Source organism: Pecten maximus, chromosome 8 (assembly GCF_902652985.1).
Source record: "Pecten maximus chromosome 8, xPecMax1.1, whole genome shotgun sequence".
Taxonomy (NCBI): Eukaryota; Metazoa; Mollusca; class Bivalvia; order Pectinida; family Pectinidae; genus Pecten; species Pecten maximus.
This window is the reverse complement of record NC_047022.1, coordinates 44,936,991-44,954,270: the sequence shown is the minus strand read 5'-3', so window position 1 is coordinate 44,954,270 and position 17,280 is coordinate 44,936,991. Positions and strand designations below refer to the sequence as shown.

Below are 17,280 nucleotides of genomic sequence, written 5' to 3'. Positions count from 1 at the left end.
GGTGAAAAAACATTTTTTTCGTTCTTTTTAAGGTGGGGAGAAACACTTTTTTGGGTTTTCTGCAGGTGATGCCATTTTTTTACTTCCGGGTTCCCCGGGGACACACTGTTTTAACGATTTTGTGTAAAGGGGGAACCCACTTTAACCCCAATTTTTCTTTTTTTTTTTTTTTTAAACCCCTTTTTCCCTTTCCAAATGTACGGTTGAAAACCCTTTTTTTTTAAGGGGTTTTCTGTTGGTCCCCCCGGGAAAACCCTTGTTTTTAAACCGAAGGAATTGGGTGAAACGGAAGACCCCTTTAAAAGGAAATGCCACAGGGGGTTTTGTTTCCCCCCTTGTGGTTAACCCCCCTTTTAACGTTCCCCCAGGTTACAGGTGTGCCTTTTTCCCCCCCCGTTCCATTTTTACCGGGGAAAACACGGTTTTTAAGTTTTTTCCCCCAGGTAAAAGGTGCCCACTGTTTTCCCGAGGGGGACTTCTGAAAACGGGTTTTTTTAAGATTTGGGTTTGTACAGGTGAACCGGTTCCCAGGGGGTTTTCCTTTGAAAAACACTTTTTTTAAACGTTTCCCCTTTTTAAAGGGGTTTAAACACTGGAAAAAAATTGGGGGCGTGGGGGTAATGAACAGGGGAAAAAATTAAAGTCTTTATGTTTTTGTTTTTTTTTTCCTTGGTTGATAAACCGGTTTTTTTTTTTTGTTTTCATTTTTTGAACGATTTCTTTTGGACGGGTTTGAGGGAACCTGTTTTAAGGGGGGGAAAGGGGAAAACCCAATGTTTTAACGATTTTTTAAGGGGAAAACAGGGGGGCCGGGGGATTTGGGGAAAGGTGGTTTGAAAAATTTTTTTAAACGATTTTTCGTTGAACCCGGGTTCTTTTCCCTTACGGTATGCCCCACTTTTTTTTTTTAAACGTTTTCCTTGTACAGGTGGGGCCCACTTTTTTTTTTAACGATTTGTTACTTTTGGGTGAACCTTTTTAACGATTATGAAAAAAATTGATTGAACACTTTTTTTTTTTTAAGTTTTGTTGTTTTTTAAAAGGTGGGGAAAAAGGGTTTAAATTTGGTTGTTCAGGGGGAAAAAACCCCGGGGTTTTCGATTTAAGGAAGGGGTAAAGGGGGGTTTAAACCCCAATTTTCCTTTAAAAAATTTTGGGGCCTTTTTTGACAGGTGCAGGTGTTTAAACCCACGGTTTTTTTTTTTTTTAACAAATTTCGTGTACGGGTTTGTTTTGAAAAACTGTTTTAAGTTTTTCGTGTCAGGTGATGAACAACCTTGTTTTTTAACCTTTTGGGGTGTCCCAAGGGGGGGAACACTGTTTAAAACATTTCATTGAAAGGGGAGAACCAATTTTTAAAGGGGTTCCCGGTTTAAAGGTGACCGGCAGTTTTATGATTTTTTGTAATGGTGAATGAACCCCCGGGTTTTTTTTTAAACGATTTGTTACGGGTTGATGAAACACTTTTTTTTTCCCGTTTTCTTACGGATAAAACCTTTTTTTAACGGTTCCCCGTTGTGTACGGTGAGGGAACCAAAAACTTTTTTTTTTAAAGATTTGGGTTGGTACGGTAAATGAACCCATTTTTTAAACCCAATTTGTTTGTACGGTTTGATGAAACATTTTTTTAACGATTTCTGTACGGGTGATTGGAAAAACTTTTTTAAAACAAAAATTTCCCCTTTTAAGGTAAAGGAAAACTGTTTTACCAAATTCGTGTTTTGGTTCCTTTTTTTTAAACGACAAAAAATTTTACGGTGTTTGAAAACTTTTTTTTTTTTAAGGGGCCCCTTGTTAAGGTGGATGAACACTTTTTTTTTTAAAACGATTTTGTGTACAGGGGGGTTTGATAAAAACTTTTTTTTTTTAACGATTCGTGTTCCAGGTGTGAAAACATTTTGTTTAATATTTCGTTTGGAAGGGGGGTTGATAAACATGTTTTTTAACGATTTCTTTCCAGGTGATGAAAAAATTTTTTTTTTAAAAAAATTTTTTTTCCGGTTTGATGAAAATTTTTTAAAAACCGTTCCTGACAGGGTTATGAACCCTTTTTTTTGCCGATTCTTTTACAGGTGATGAAAACATTTTTTTTTTAACCCGATTTCCTGGAAACGGGTTTGGAAGAACACTTGTTTTTTTTTAAACTTTCCCGGTACAGTAAAATGAACAGGTTTTAAGATTTTTGGGTACAGGGGGATGAACAGGGGGGGTTTTAAAAAGACCCAACCCAAGGGGGAGGAACAGGGGGGGGGTAACGAGGGGACGGGGGTGATGAAAAAAACTTTTTTAACTTTTTAAAGGGGAGTTTTTCGATTTTTACGGGGGATGAAAAACTTTTTTTTTTTAACGTTTCCCGGGGTTACGGGTTTGATGAACACTTTTTTTTTTAAAGTTTTCCATGAAACGGGTTTGATGAACCCCCGGTTTTTTTTTTAACGTTTCTGTTTTTACGGGTGTTTTGAACAGGTTTTTTTTAACTTTTTTCGTGTTTTGGGGGTTTTTTTTTCGATTCCGGGGGTGATAAAAACACTTTTTTTTTAAAAATTTCTGTACAGGGAGAAAAAATTTTTTTTTAAAACGTTTTCCTTTTAAGGTTGTTTAAAAAACACTGTTTAAGTTTTTTTTTTCCCGGTTAGGGCCCAGGTTTTAACCCAACACAACCCTAAAGGGGAGAACCCCCCTTTTCATTTCCCCAAAACCCAAAAAAAAACCTTTTTTTAACCCCTTTCCCCCCATGCCGGGGAATAACCCCCCCTTTTTAACCCCCCTTTGAAAAACCCCCACTTTCCCCTTTTAACACAAAACAAAAACCCAATTTTTAACCCAAACCCCCAAAAAAGGTAAAACCCCCTGTTTCCCGTTCGTGTACAGGTGATGAACACTGTTTTAACGATTTGTGTACAGGTGATGAAAACTGTTTTAACGATTTTGTGTACAGGTGATGAACACTGTTTTAACGATTCATGTACAGGTGATGAACACTGTTTTAACGATTCCATGTACAGGTGATGAACACTGTTTTAACGATTTCGTGTACAGGTGATGAACACTGTTTTAACGATTCCATGTACAGTTGATGAACACTGTTTTAACGATTCCATGTACAGGTGATGAACACTGTTTTAACGATTCGTGTACAGGTGATGAACACTGTTTTAGCGATTCTGTGTACAGGTGATGAACACTGTTTTAACGATTTCGTGTACAGGTGATGAACACTGTTTTAACGATTTCATGTACAGGTGATGAACACTGTTTTAACGATTTCGTGTACAGGTGATGAACACTGTTTTAACGATTCATGTACAGGTGATGAACACTGTTTTAACGATTCGTGTACAGGTGATGAACACTGTTTTAACGATTTGTGTACAGGTGATGAACACTGTTTTAACGATTTGTGTACAGGTGATGAACACTGTTTTAACGATTTCGTGTACAGGTGATGAACACTGTTTTAACGATTTGTGTACAGGTGATGAACACTGTTTAAACGATTCATGTACAGGTGATGAACACTGTTTTAACGATTCCATGTACAGGTGATGAACACTGTTTTAACGATTTCGTGTACAGGTGATGAACACTGTTTTAACGATTCCATGTACAGGTGATGAACACTGTTTTAACGATTTCGTGTACAGGTGATGAACACTGTTTTAACGATTTCATGTACAGGTGATGAACACTGTTTTAACGATTTCGTGTACAGGTGATGAACACTGTTTTAACGATTTCGTGTACAGGTGATGAACACTGTTTTAACGATTTCGTGTACAGGTGATGAACACTGTTTTAACGATTTGTGTACAAGTGATGAACACTGTTTTAACGATTCCATGTACAGGTGATGAACACTGTTTTAACGATTCCATGTACAGGTGATGAACACTGTTTTAACGATTTCGTGTACAGGTGATGAACACTGTTTTAACGATTCGTGTACAGGTGATGAACACTGTTTTAATGATGTTGTGTACAGGTGATGAACACTGTTTTAACGATTCGTGTACAGGTGATGAACACTGTTTTAACGATTTCATGTACAGGTGATGAACACTGTTTTAACGATTTCCTGTACAGGTGATGAACACTGTTTTGACGATTTCGTGTACAGGTGATGAACACTGTTTTAACGATTTCGTGTACAGGTGATGAACACTGTTTTAACGATTTCGTGTACAGGTGATGAACACTGTTTTAACGATTCGTGTACAGGTGATGAACACTGTTTTAACGATTTCATGTACAGGTGATGAACACTGTTTTAACGATTTCGTGTACAGGTGATGAACACTGTTTTATCGATTTCGTGTACTGGTGATGAACACTGTTTTAACGATTTCGTGTACAGGTGATGAACACTGTTTTAACGATTTCGTGTACAGGTGATGAACACTGTTTTAACGATTTCGTGTACAGGTGATGAACACTGTTTTAACGATTTCGTGTACAGGTGATGAACACTGTTTTAACGATTCTGTGTACAGGTGATGAACACTGTTTTAACGATTTCGTGTACAGGTGATGAACACTGTTTTAACGATTTCGTGTTCAGGTGATGAACACTGTTTTATCCATTTCGTGTACTGGTGATGAACACTGTTTTAACGATTTCGTGTACAGGTGATGAACACTGTTTTAACGATTCCATGTACAGGTGATGAACACTGTTTTAACGATTTCGTGTACAGGTGATGAACACTGTTTTAACGATTTCGTGTTCAGGTGATGAACACTGTTTTATCCATTTCGTGTACTGGTGATGAACACTGTTTTAACGATTTCGTGTACAGGTGATGAACACTGTTTTAACGATTCCATGTACAGGTGATGAACACTGTTTTAACGATTCCATGTACAGGTGATGAACACTGTTTTAACGATTCTGTGTACAGGTGATGAACACTGTTTTAACGATTCTGTGTACAGGTGATGAACACTGTTTTAACGATTCTGTGTACAGGTGATGAACACTGTTTTAATGATTTCGTGTACAGGTGATGAACACTGTTTTAACGATTTCCTGTACAGGTGATGAACACTGTTTTAACGATTTCGTGTACAGGTGATGAACACTGTTTTAACGATTTCGTGTACAGGTGATGAACACTGTTTTAACGATTTCCTGTACAGGTGATGAACACTGTTTTAACGATTTCATGTACAGGTGATGAACACTGTTTTAACGATTCCATGTACAGGTGATGAACACTGTTTTAACGATTCTGTGTACAGGTGATGAACACTGTTTTAACGATTTCGTGTACTGGTGATGAACACTGTTTTAACGATTCCATGTACAGGTGATGAACACTGTTTTAACGATTTCGTGTACAGGTGATGAACACTGTTTTAACGATTCCTGTACAGGTGATGAACACTGTTTTAACGATTTCATGTACAGGTGATGAACACTGTTTTAACGATTCTGTGTACAGGTGATGAACACTGTTTTAACGATTTCGTGTACAGGTGATGAACACTGTTTTAACGATTCCATGTACAGGTGATGAACACTGTTTTAACGATTTCGTGTACAGGTGATGAACACTGTTTTAACGATTCATGTACAGGTGATGAACACTGTTTTAACGATTCCATGTACAGGTGATGAACACTGTTTTAACGATTCGTGTACAGGTGATGAACACTGTTTTAACGATTTGTGTACAGGTGATGAACACTGTTTTAACGATTTCGTGTACAGGTGATGAACACTGTTTTAACGATTCATGTACAGGTGATGAACACTGTTTTAACGATTCCATGTACAGGTGATGAACACTGTTTTAACGATTTCGTGTACAGGTGATGAACACTGTTTTAACGATTCCATGTACAGTTGATGAACACTGTTTTAACGATTCCATGTACAGGTGATGAACACTGTTTTAACGATTCGTGTACAGGTGATGAACACTGTTTTAACGATTTCATGTACAGGTGATGAACACTGTTTTAACGATTTCGTGTACAGGTGATGAACACTGTTTTAACGATTCCATGTACAGGTGATGAACACTGTTTTAACGATTTGTGTACAGGTGATGAACACTGTTTTAACGATTCCATGTACAGGTGATGAACACTGTTTTAACGATTCTGTGTACAGGTGATGAACACTGTTTTAACGATTTCGTGTACAGGTGATGAACACTGTTTTAACGATTTCATGTACAGGTGATGAACACTGTTTTAACGATTTCGTGTACAGGTGATGAACACTGTTTTAACGATTCATGTACAGGTGATGAACACTGTTTTAACGATTTCGTGTACAGGTGATGAACACTGTTTTAACGATTTGTGTACAGGTGATGAACACTGTTTTAACGATTTGTGTACAGGTGATGAACACTGTTTTAACGATTTCGTGTACAGGTGATGAACACTGTTTTATCGATTCCGTGTACAGGTGATGAACACTGTTTTAACGGTTTCGTGTTCAGGTGATGAACACTGTTTTATCGATTCCGTGTACAGGTGATGAACACTGTTTTAACGATTCTGTGTACAGGTGATGAACACTGTTTTAACGATTTCATGTACAGGTGATGAACACTGTTTTAACGATTCCATGTACAGGTGATGAACACTGTTTTAACGATTCTGTGTACAGGTGATGAACACTGTTTTAACGATTTCGTGTACTGGTGATGAACACTGTTTTAACGATTCCATGTACAGGTGATGAACACTGTTTTAACGATTTCGTGTACAGGTGATGAACACTGTTTTAACGATTCATGTACAGGTGATGAACACTGTTTTAACGATTCCATGTACAGGTGATGAACACTGTTTTAACGATTTCGTGTACAGGTGATGAACACTGTTTTAACGATTTCGTGTACAGGTGATGAACACTGTTTTAACGATTTCGTGTACAGGTGATGAACACTGTTTTAACGATTCATGTACAGGTGATGAACACTGTTTTAACGATTCCATGTACAGGTGATGAACACTGTTTTAACGATTTCGTGTACAGGTGATGAACACTGTTTTAACGATTCCATGTACAGTTGATGAACACTGTTTTAACGATTCCATGTACAGGTGATGAACACTGTTTTAACGATTCCTGTACAGGTGATGAACACTGTTTTAACGATTTCATGTACAGGTGATGAACACTGTTTTAACGATTTCGTGTACAGGTGATGAACACTGTTTTAACGATTCCATGTACAGGTGATGAACACTGTTTTAACGATTTCGTGTACAGGTGATGAACACTGTTTTAACGATTCCATGTACAGGTGATGAACACTGTTTTAACGATTTCGTGTACAGGTGATGAACGCTGTTTTAACGATTTCGTGTACAGGTGATGAACACTGTTTTAACGATTTCGTGTACAAGTGATGAACACTGTTTTAACGATTTGTGTACAAGTGATGAACACTGTTTTAACGATTCCATGTACAGGTGATGAACACTGTTTTAACGATTCCATGTACAGGTGATGAACACTGTTTTAACGATTTCGTGTACAAGTGATGAACACTGTTTTAACGATTCGTGTACAGGTGATGAACACGGTTTTAATGATTTTGTGTACAGGTGATGAACACTGTTTTAACGATTCGTGTACAGGTGATGAACACTGTTTTAACGATTTGTGTACAGGTGATGAACACTGTTTTAACGATTTGTGTACAGGTGATGAACACTGTTGTAACGATTTCGTGTACAAGTGATGAACACTGTTTTAACGATTCCATGTACAGGTGATGAACACTGTTTTAACGATTTGTGTACAGGTGATGAACACTGTTTTAACGATTTGTGTACAGGTGATGAACACTGTTTTAACGATTTCGTGTACAGGTGATGAACACTGTTTTAACGATTTCGTGTACAGGTGATGAACACTGTTTTAACGATTTCGTGTACAGGTGATGAACACTGTTTTAACGATTTGTGTACAGGTGATGAACACTGTTTTAACGATTTGTGTACAGGTGATGAACACTGTTTTAACGATTCCATGTACAGGTGATGAACACTGTTTTAACGATTTGATGTACAGGTGATGAACACTGTTTAACGATTTGTGTACAGGTGATGAACACTGTTTTAACGATTTGTGTACAGGTGATGAACACTGTTTTAACGATTTGTGTACAGGTGATGAACACTGTTTTAACGATTTGTGTACAGGTGATGAACACTGTTTTAACGATTTCGTGTACAGGTGATGAACACTATTAACAACAGTATACGGGTATTTGAGGCGAACTACATGATACTGACTGAGTACATGGACGACGCGTGTCAGCGACTCCAGGACGTCAGCACAGCCGCAGTGGAGGTACCATATCGATTTATCCTCGTTTATTGTGTTATTTTATACCCCTACTTCAAATAATGGTGTATCTACCTTGTATTCTTGTGTGGGGAAAATTAGGAAGATGTTGTGTCAAATGTAGGTCACTGCGACCTATATTCAGACTTTTTATCTCCACATTCAAAATATCTGAACCTTACACAGTGCAACTTCTGAAAACCGAACCTTCTAAAAACCGAACACCTCTGAATACCGAACGAATTGACATTGTACGGAATTGGTCCTTCTTTATTATAGTATTAAAAAACTTCCAAATACCGATCCCTCTGAATTCCGAACACCGGACTGATTTTGTGTCTGGTTCCTTTTAAAATACACCCAAAATTACTTCTGAAAACCAGCCTTACCCGAGCGATTATGACACGAGGTCAGGCCAGTCAACCGTGAAACAACAACTGTGACGGGTATTGTGTGAAGCCTTATTGTCTCGGGACCTACGTAGGTGATTTGTACAGGTATCCAATATATATCCCAAGGGGGCATCAACACGACAATTATGAAACAATGTCACACTTCATTGAAGCGCGTCGGTTTGTTTATCTTCTCAATGCAAGTAGAGCTAGAAGCCTGAGTTTCGCATTTAATTTAAATGAGGCCCAAAGGGGGTTGTTTTCGTAAATGAAGCCTGTGATGTTTTTTTAGACAACAGCGATGTGGGAAATACGACCAGTATTATCTGATCAATTGTAATTGATATTGAAACAAAACATCTTCACACCCTTTAATATTAGTCGATATGTAAAATATTCCGTATTGGACTGTCGGCCCCATCCACATGACGGAAGCTTCACCGGATGTAACAAAATGTAGGTCGATCGTAAAGTGTTGTTGTACATGTGAAAATACTGTTTAAAACTATAGTTATAGTCATTTGCCTTTCTTATATATTCTGCAATATATACATTGATTAACTTTCATAATATGCATATTATTCAGACAAACCAAATATTGTCTACGTGTGTACGTGCCGGTTTGTAATCGGGTGCATTCTAATAAAACATCGTCCGACCAATTATATCCGGAATTCGACCGGTCATTTTTCGATCAACTTCTCCAAACCGAACCCTCTGTAAACCGAAGAAATAGTCATGTCCCATGCATATTCGGTTTATAGAGGTTCCACTGTACCTTGTATTCTTGTGTGGGAAAATTAGGAAGATGTTGTGTCAAATGTAGGTCACTGCGACCTATATTCAGACTTTTTATCTCCACATTCAAAATATCTGAACCTTATGTATCATTCTATTTTGTATTGGGACTTTCAGATTTGTGTATGGGTACATCTATATACATGATATGTCAGATTTGTGTATGGGTACATCTAAGTACATGATATGTCAGATTTGTGTATGGGTACATCTAAGTACATGATATGTCAGATTTGTGTATGGGTACATCTAAGTACATGATATGTCAGATTTGTGTATCGGTACATCTAAATACATGATATGTCAGGTTTGTGTATGGGTACATCTAAGTATATGATATGTCAGATTTGTGTATCAGTACATCTAAATACATGATATGTCAGATTTGTGTATGGGTACATCTAAGTACATGATATGTCAGATTTGTGTATGGGTACATCTAAGTACATGATATGTCAGATTTGTGTATGGGTACATCTAAATACATGATATGTCAGATTTGTGTATGGGTACATCTAAGTACATGATATGTCAGATTTGTGTATGGGTACATCTAAGTACATGATATGTCAGATTTGTGTATGGGTACATCTAAGTACATGATATGTCAGATTTGTGTATGGGTACATCTAAATACGTGATATGTCAGATTTGTGTATGGGTACATCTAAATACATGATATGTCAGATTTGTGTATGGGTACATCTAAATACATGATATGTCAGATTTGTGTATCAGTACATCTAAATACATGATATGTCAGATTTGTGTATGGGTACATCTAAATACATGATATGTCAGATTTGTGTATCAGTACATCTAAATACATGATATGTCAGATTTGTGTATGGGTACATCTAAGTACATGATATGTCAGATTTGTGTATGGGTACATCTAAATACATGATATGTCAGATTTGTGTATGGGTACATCTAAATACATGATATGTCAGATTTGTGTATGGGTACATCTAAATACATGATATGTCAGATTTGTGTATGGGTACATCTAAATACATGATATGTCAGATTTGTGTATGGGTACATCTAAATACATGATATGTCAGATTTGTGTATGGGTACATCTAAATACATGATATGTCAGATTTGTGTATGGGTACATCTAAATACATGATATGTCAGATTTGTGTATGGGTACATCTAAATACATGATATGTCAGATTTGTGTATGGGTACATCTAAATACATGATATGTCAGATTTGTGTATGGGTACATCTAAATACATATGTCAGATTTGTGTATGGGTACATCTAAATACATGATATGTCAGATTTGTGTATCAGTACATCTAAATACATGATATGTCAGATTTGTGTATGGGTACATCTAAGTACATGATATGTCAGATTTGTGTATGGGTACATCTAAATACATGATATGTCAGATTTGTGTATGGGTACATCTAAATACATGATATGTCAGGTTTGTGTATGGGTACATCTAAATACATGATATGTCAGATTAGTGTATCAGTACATCTAAATACATGATATGTCAGATTTGTGTATGGGTACATCTAAATACATGATATGTCAGATTTGTGTATGGGTACATCTAAGTACATGATATGTCAGATTTGTGTATGGGTACATCTAAGTACATGATATGTCAGATTTGTGTATGGGTACATCTAAATACATGATATGTCAGATTTGTGTATGGGTACATCTAAATACATGATATGTCAGATTTGTGTATGGGTACATCTAAATACATGATGTGTCAGATTTGTGTATGGGTACATCTAAATACATGATATGTCAGATTTGTGTATCAGTACATCTAAATACATGATATGTCAGATTTGTGTATGGGTACATCTAAGTACATGATATGTCAGATTTGTGTATGGGTACATCTAAATACATGATATGTCAGGTTTGTGTATGGGTACATCTAAATACATGATATGTCAGATTTGTGTATCAGTACATCTAAATACATGATATGTCAGATTTGTGTATGGGTACATCTAAATACATGATATGTCAGATTTGTGTATGGGTACATCTAAGTACATGATATGTCAGATTTGTGTATGGGTACATCTAAGTACATGATATGTCAGATTTGTGTATGGGTACATCTAAATACATGATATGTCAGATTTGTGTATCAGTACATCTAAATACATGATATGTCAGATTTGTGTATGGGTACATCTAAATACATGATATGTCAGATTTGTGTATGGGTACATCTAAATACATGATATGTCAGATTTGTGTATGGGTACATCTAAATACATGATATGTCAGATTTGTGTATGGGTACATCTAAATACATGATATGTCAGATTTGTGTATGGGTACATCTAAATACATGATATGTCAGATTTGTGTATCAGTACATCTAAATACATGATATGTCAGATTTGTGTATGGGTATATCTAAGTACATGATATGTCAGATTTGTGTATGGGTACATCTAAGTACATGATATGTCAGATTTGTGTATGGGTACATCTAAGTACATGATATGTCAGGTTTGTGTATCAGTACATCTAAATACATGATATGTCAGATTTGTGTATGGGTACATCTAAGTACATGATGTGTCAGATTTGTGTATGGGTACATCTAAGTACATGATGTGTCAGATTTGTGTATGGGTACATCTAAGTACATGATGTGTCAGATTTGTGTATGGGTACATCTAAGTACATGATGTGTCAGATTTGTGTATGGGTACATCTAAGTACATGATATGTCAGATTTGTGTATGGGTACATCTAAGTACATGATATGTCAGATTTGTGTATGGGTACATCTAAGTACATGATATGTCAGATTTGTGTATGGGTACATCTAAATACATGATATGTCAGATTTGTGTATCAGTACATCTAAATACATGATATGTCAGATTTGTGTATCAGTACATCTAAATACATGATATGTCAGGTTTGTGTATGGATACATCTAAATACATGATATGTCAGATTTGTGTATGGGTACATCTAAATACATGATATGTCAGATTTGTGTATCAGTACATCTAAATACATGATATGTCAGATTTGTGTATGGGTACATATAAGTACATGATATGTCAGATTTGTGTATGGGTACATCTAAATACATGATGTGTCAGATTTGTGTATGGGTACATCTAAATACATGATATGTCAGATTTGTGTATCAGTACATCTAAATACATGATATGTCAGATTTGTGTATCAGTACATCTAAATACATGATATGTCAGATTTGTGTATGGGTACATCTAAATACATGATATGTCAGATTTGTGTATGGGTACATCTAAGTACATGATATGTCAGATTTGTGTATGGGTACATCTAAGTACATGATATGTCAGATTTGTGTATGGGTACATCTAAATACATGATTTGTCAGATTTGTGTATGGGTACATCTAAATACATGATATGTCAGATTTGTGTATGGGTACATCTAAATACATGATGTGTCAGATTTGTGTATGGGTACATCTAAATACATGATATGTCAGATTTGTGTATCAGTACATCTAAATACATGATATGTCAGATTTGTGTATGGGTACATCTAAGTACATGATATGTCAGATTTGTGTATGGGTACATCTAAATACATGATATGTCAGGTTTGTGTATGGGTACATCTAAATACATGATATGTCAGATTTGTGTATCAGTACATCTAAATACATGATATGTCAGATTTGTGTATGGGTACATCTAAATACATGATATGTCAGATTTGTGTATGGGTACATCTAAGTACATGATATGTCAGATTTGTGTATGGGTACATCTAAGTACATGATATGTCAGATTTGTGTATGGGTACATCTAAATACATGATATGTCAGATTTGTGTATGGGTACATCTAAATACATGATATGTCAGATTTGTGTATGGGTACATCTAAATACATGATATGTCAGATTTGTGTATCAGTACATCTAAATACATGATATGTCAGATTTGTGTATGGGTACATCTAAATACATGATATGTCAGATTTGTGTATCAGTACATCTAAATACATGATATGTCAGATTTGTGTATGGGTACATCTAAGTACATGATATGTCAGATTTGTGTATGGGTACATCTAAGTACATGATATGTCAGATTTGTGTATGGGTACATCTAAGTACATGATATGTCAGGTTTGTGTATCAGTACATCTAAATACATGATATGTCAGATTTGTGTATGGGTACATCTAAGTACATGATGTGTCAGATTTGTGTATGGGTACATCTAAGTACATGATGTGTCAGATTTGTGTATAGGTACATCTAAGTACATGATGTGTCAGATTTGTGTATGGGTACATCTAAGTACATGATGTGTCAGATTTGTGTATGGGTACATCTAAGTACATGATATGTCAGATTTGTGTATGGGTACATCTAAGTACATGATATGTCAGATTTGTGTATGGGTACATCTAAGTACATGATATGTCAGATTTGTGTATGGGTACATCTAAATACATGATATGTCAGATTTGTGTATCAGTACATCTAAATACATGATATGTCAGATTTGTGTATCAGTACATCTAAATACATGATATGTCAGATTTGTGTATCAGTACATCTAAATACATGATATGTCAGGTTTGTGTATGGGTACATCTAAATACATGATATGTCAGATTTGTGTATGGGTACATCTAAATACATGATATGTCAGATTTGTGTATCAGTACATCTAAATACATGATATGTCAGATTTGTGTATGGGTACATATAAGTACATGATGTGTCAGATTTGTGTATGGGTACATCTAAGTACATGATGTGTCAGATTTGTGTATAGGTACATCTAAGTACATGATGTGTCAGATTTGTGTATGGGTACATCTAAGTACATGATGTGTCAGATTTGTGTATGGGTACATCTAAGTACATGATATGTCAGATTTGTGTATGGGTACATCTAAGTACATGATATGTCAGATTTGTGTATGGGTACATCTAAGTACATGATATGTCAGATTTGTGTATGGGTACATCTAAATACATGATATGTCAGATTTGTGTATCAGTACATCTAAATACATGATATGTCAGATTTGTGTATCAGTACATCTAAATACATGATATGTCAGATTTGTGTATCAGTACATCTAAATACATGATATGTCAGGTTTGTGTATGGGTACATCTAAATACATGATATGTCAGATTTGTGTATGGGTACATCTAAATACATGATATGTCAGATTTGTGTATCAGTACATCTAAATACATGATATGTCAGATTTGTGTATGGGTACATATAAGTACATAATATGTCAGATTTGTGTATGGGTACATCTAAATACATGATGTGTCAGATTTGTGTATGAGTACATCTAAATACATGATATGTCAGATTTGTGTATGGGTACATCTAAATACATGATATGTCAGGTTTGTGTATGGGTACATCTAAATACATGATATGTCAGATTTGTGTATGGGTACATCTAAATACATGATGTGTCAGATTTGTGTATGGGTACATCTAAGTACATGATATGTCAGATTTGTGTATGGGTACATCTAAATACATGATATGTCAGATTTGTGTATCAGTACATCTAAATACATGATATGTCAGATTTGTGTATGGGTACATCTAAGTACATGATATGTCAGATTTGTGTATGGGTACATCTAAATACATGATGTGTCAGATTTGTGTACGGGTACATCTAAATACATGATATGTCAGGTTTGTGTATGGGTACATCTAAATACATGATATGTCAGGTTTGTGTATGGGTACATCTAAGTACATGATATGTCAGATTTGTGTATCAGTACATCTAAATACATGATATGTCAGATTTGTGTATGGGTACATCTAAGTACATGATATGTCAGATTTGTGTATGGGTACATCTATATACATGATATGTCAGATTTGTGTATCAGTACATCTAAATACATGATATGTCAGATTTGTGTACGGGTACATCTAAGTACATGATATGTCAGATTTGTGTATGGGTACATCTAAGTACATGATATGTCAGATTTGTGTATGGGTACATCTATATACATGATATGTCAGATTTGTGTATGGGTACATCTAAATACATGATATGTCAGATTTGTGTATGGGTACATCTAAGTACATGATATGTCAGATTTGTGTACGGGTACATCTAAATACATGATATGTCAGATTTGTGTATGGGTACATCTAAGTACATGATATGTCAGATTTGTGTATGGGTACATCTAAATACATGATATGTCAGATTTGTGTATCAGTACATCTAAATACATGATATGTCAGATTTGTGTATGGGTACATCTAAATACATGATATGTCAGATTTGTGTATGGGTACATCTAAGTACATGATATGTCAGATTTGTGTATCAGTACATCTAAATACATGATATGTCAGATTTGTGTATGGGTACATCTAAATACATGATATGTCAGATTTGTGTATGGGTACATCTAAGTACATGATATGTCAGGTTTGTGTATGGGTACATCTAAATACATGATGTGTCAGATTTGCGTATCAGTACATCTAAATACATGATATGTCAGATTTGTGTATGGGTACATCTAAATACATGATATGTCAGATTTGTGTATGGGTACATCTAAGTACATGATATGTCAGATTTGTGTATGGGTACATCTAAATACATGATATGTCAGATTTGTGTATGGGTACATCTAAGTACATGATATGTCAGATTTGTGTATGGGTACATCTAAATACATGATATGTCAGATTTGTGTATGGGTACATCTAAGTACATGATGTGTCAGATTTGTGTATCAGTACATCTAAATACATGATATGTCAGATTTGTGTATGGGTACATCTAAATACATGATATGTCAGATTTGTGTATGGGTACATCTAAGTACATGATATGTCAGATTTGTGTATGGGTACATCTAAATACATGATATGTCAGATTTGTGTATGGGTACATCTAAATACATGATGTGTCAGATTTGTGTATGGGTACATCTAAATACATGATATGTCAGATTTGTGTATGGGTACATCTAAATACATGATGTGTTACATGCCAGAAGTAGTTCCTATTCAGTGTGTCTGTGTGTTACAGAAATGTCTGAAGTGTGGCCAGAAACAGCGGAAGGGTAATCTGACCAGAGAGGAGCTGGACACTCTAATGGAAAGGTAGAGATAGGAACTCAGAAATGTAGTCAGTCGTGCAGATGGTCGCTCATTTTTATCTGTATTTCATATCAGTATGGTTATAATTAATGTTCAAAACAAATTTACCCTGTAAGTGAATTACTCTCCCATAAGGTTTCATTTGTTTTAATATCTTATCATCTTTGAAATTTTATGAACATTCATTTGAAAACAAGCGGTTAGGAGTTTTTTATTCCTGCAGGTAGGATGTTAGAATTATAATGCTATTTTTTTCCAAGACCTTTTGAAGACAACTCAATTTTGCTTTTCCTTGTTCTTAATTTGTGCTGTAACTGCATTTCTTTTAGCCTTAGAACTGAGTCTGTTGATCATTGAGCAGACATTCCTTAATATTTCCTTAACATTTCAGCCTTAGAGTTGAGCCCAGTAATTCATTAAGCAAATGGTTCTTCCTGTAACTCGTCGCTGCTTTCAGCCTTAGAGTTGAGTCCAGTAATTCTTTAAGCAAATGGTTCTTCCTGTAACTCGTCGCTGCTTTCAGCCTTAGAGTTGAGTCCAGTAATTCTTTAAGCAATGGTTCTTCCTGTAACTCGTCGCTGCTTTCAGCCTTAGAGTTGAGCCCAGTAATTCATTAAGCAAATGGTTCTGTAA

General features: G+C 35.6%; 1 protein-coding gene across 1 annotated transcript; it reads left to right on the top strand.

Moving 5' to 3' along the window:
- Positions 1–8,180: 8,180 nt before the first annotated feature.
- On the top strand, positions 8,181–16,650 carry LOC117333650 (the record flags this gene model as incomplete). Its single annotated transcript, XM_033893055.1, is given in 2 exon segments — positions 8,181–8,320; positions 16,577–16,650. Coding segments are annotated over 2 exon segments (188 nt in total), but the record flags the coding sequence as incomplete, so codon positions are not given.
- Between the last annotated feature and the right edge of the window lie 630 nt (positions 16,651–17,280).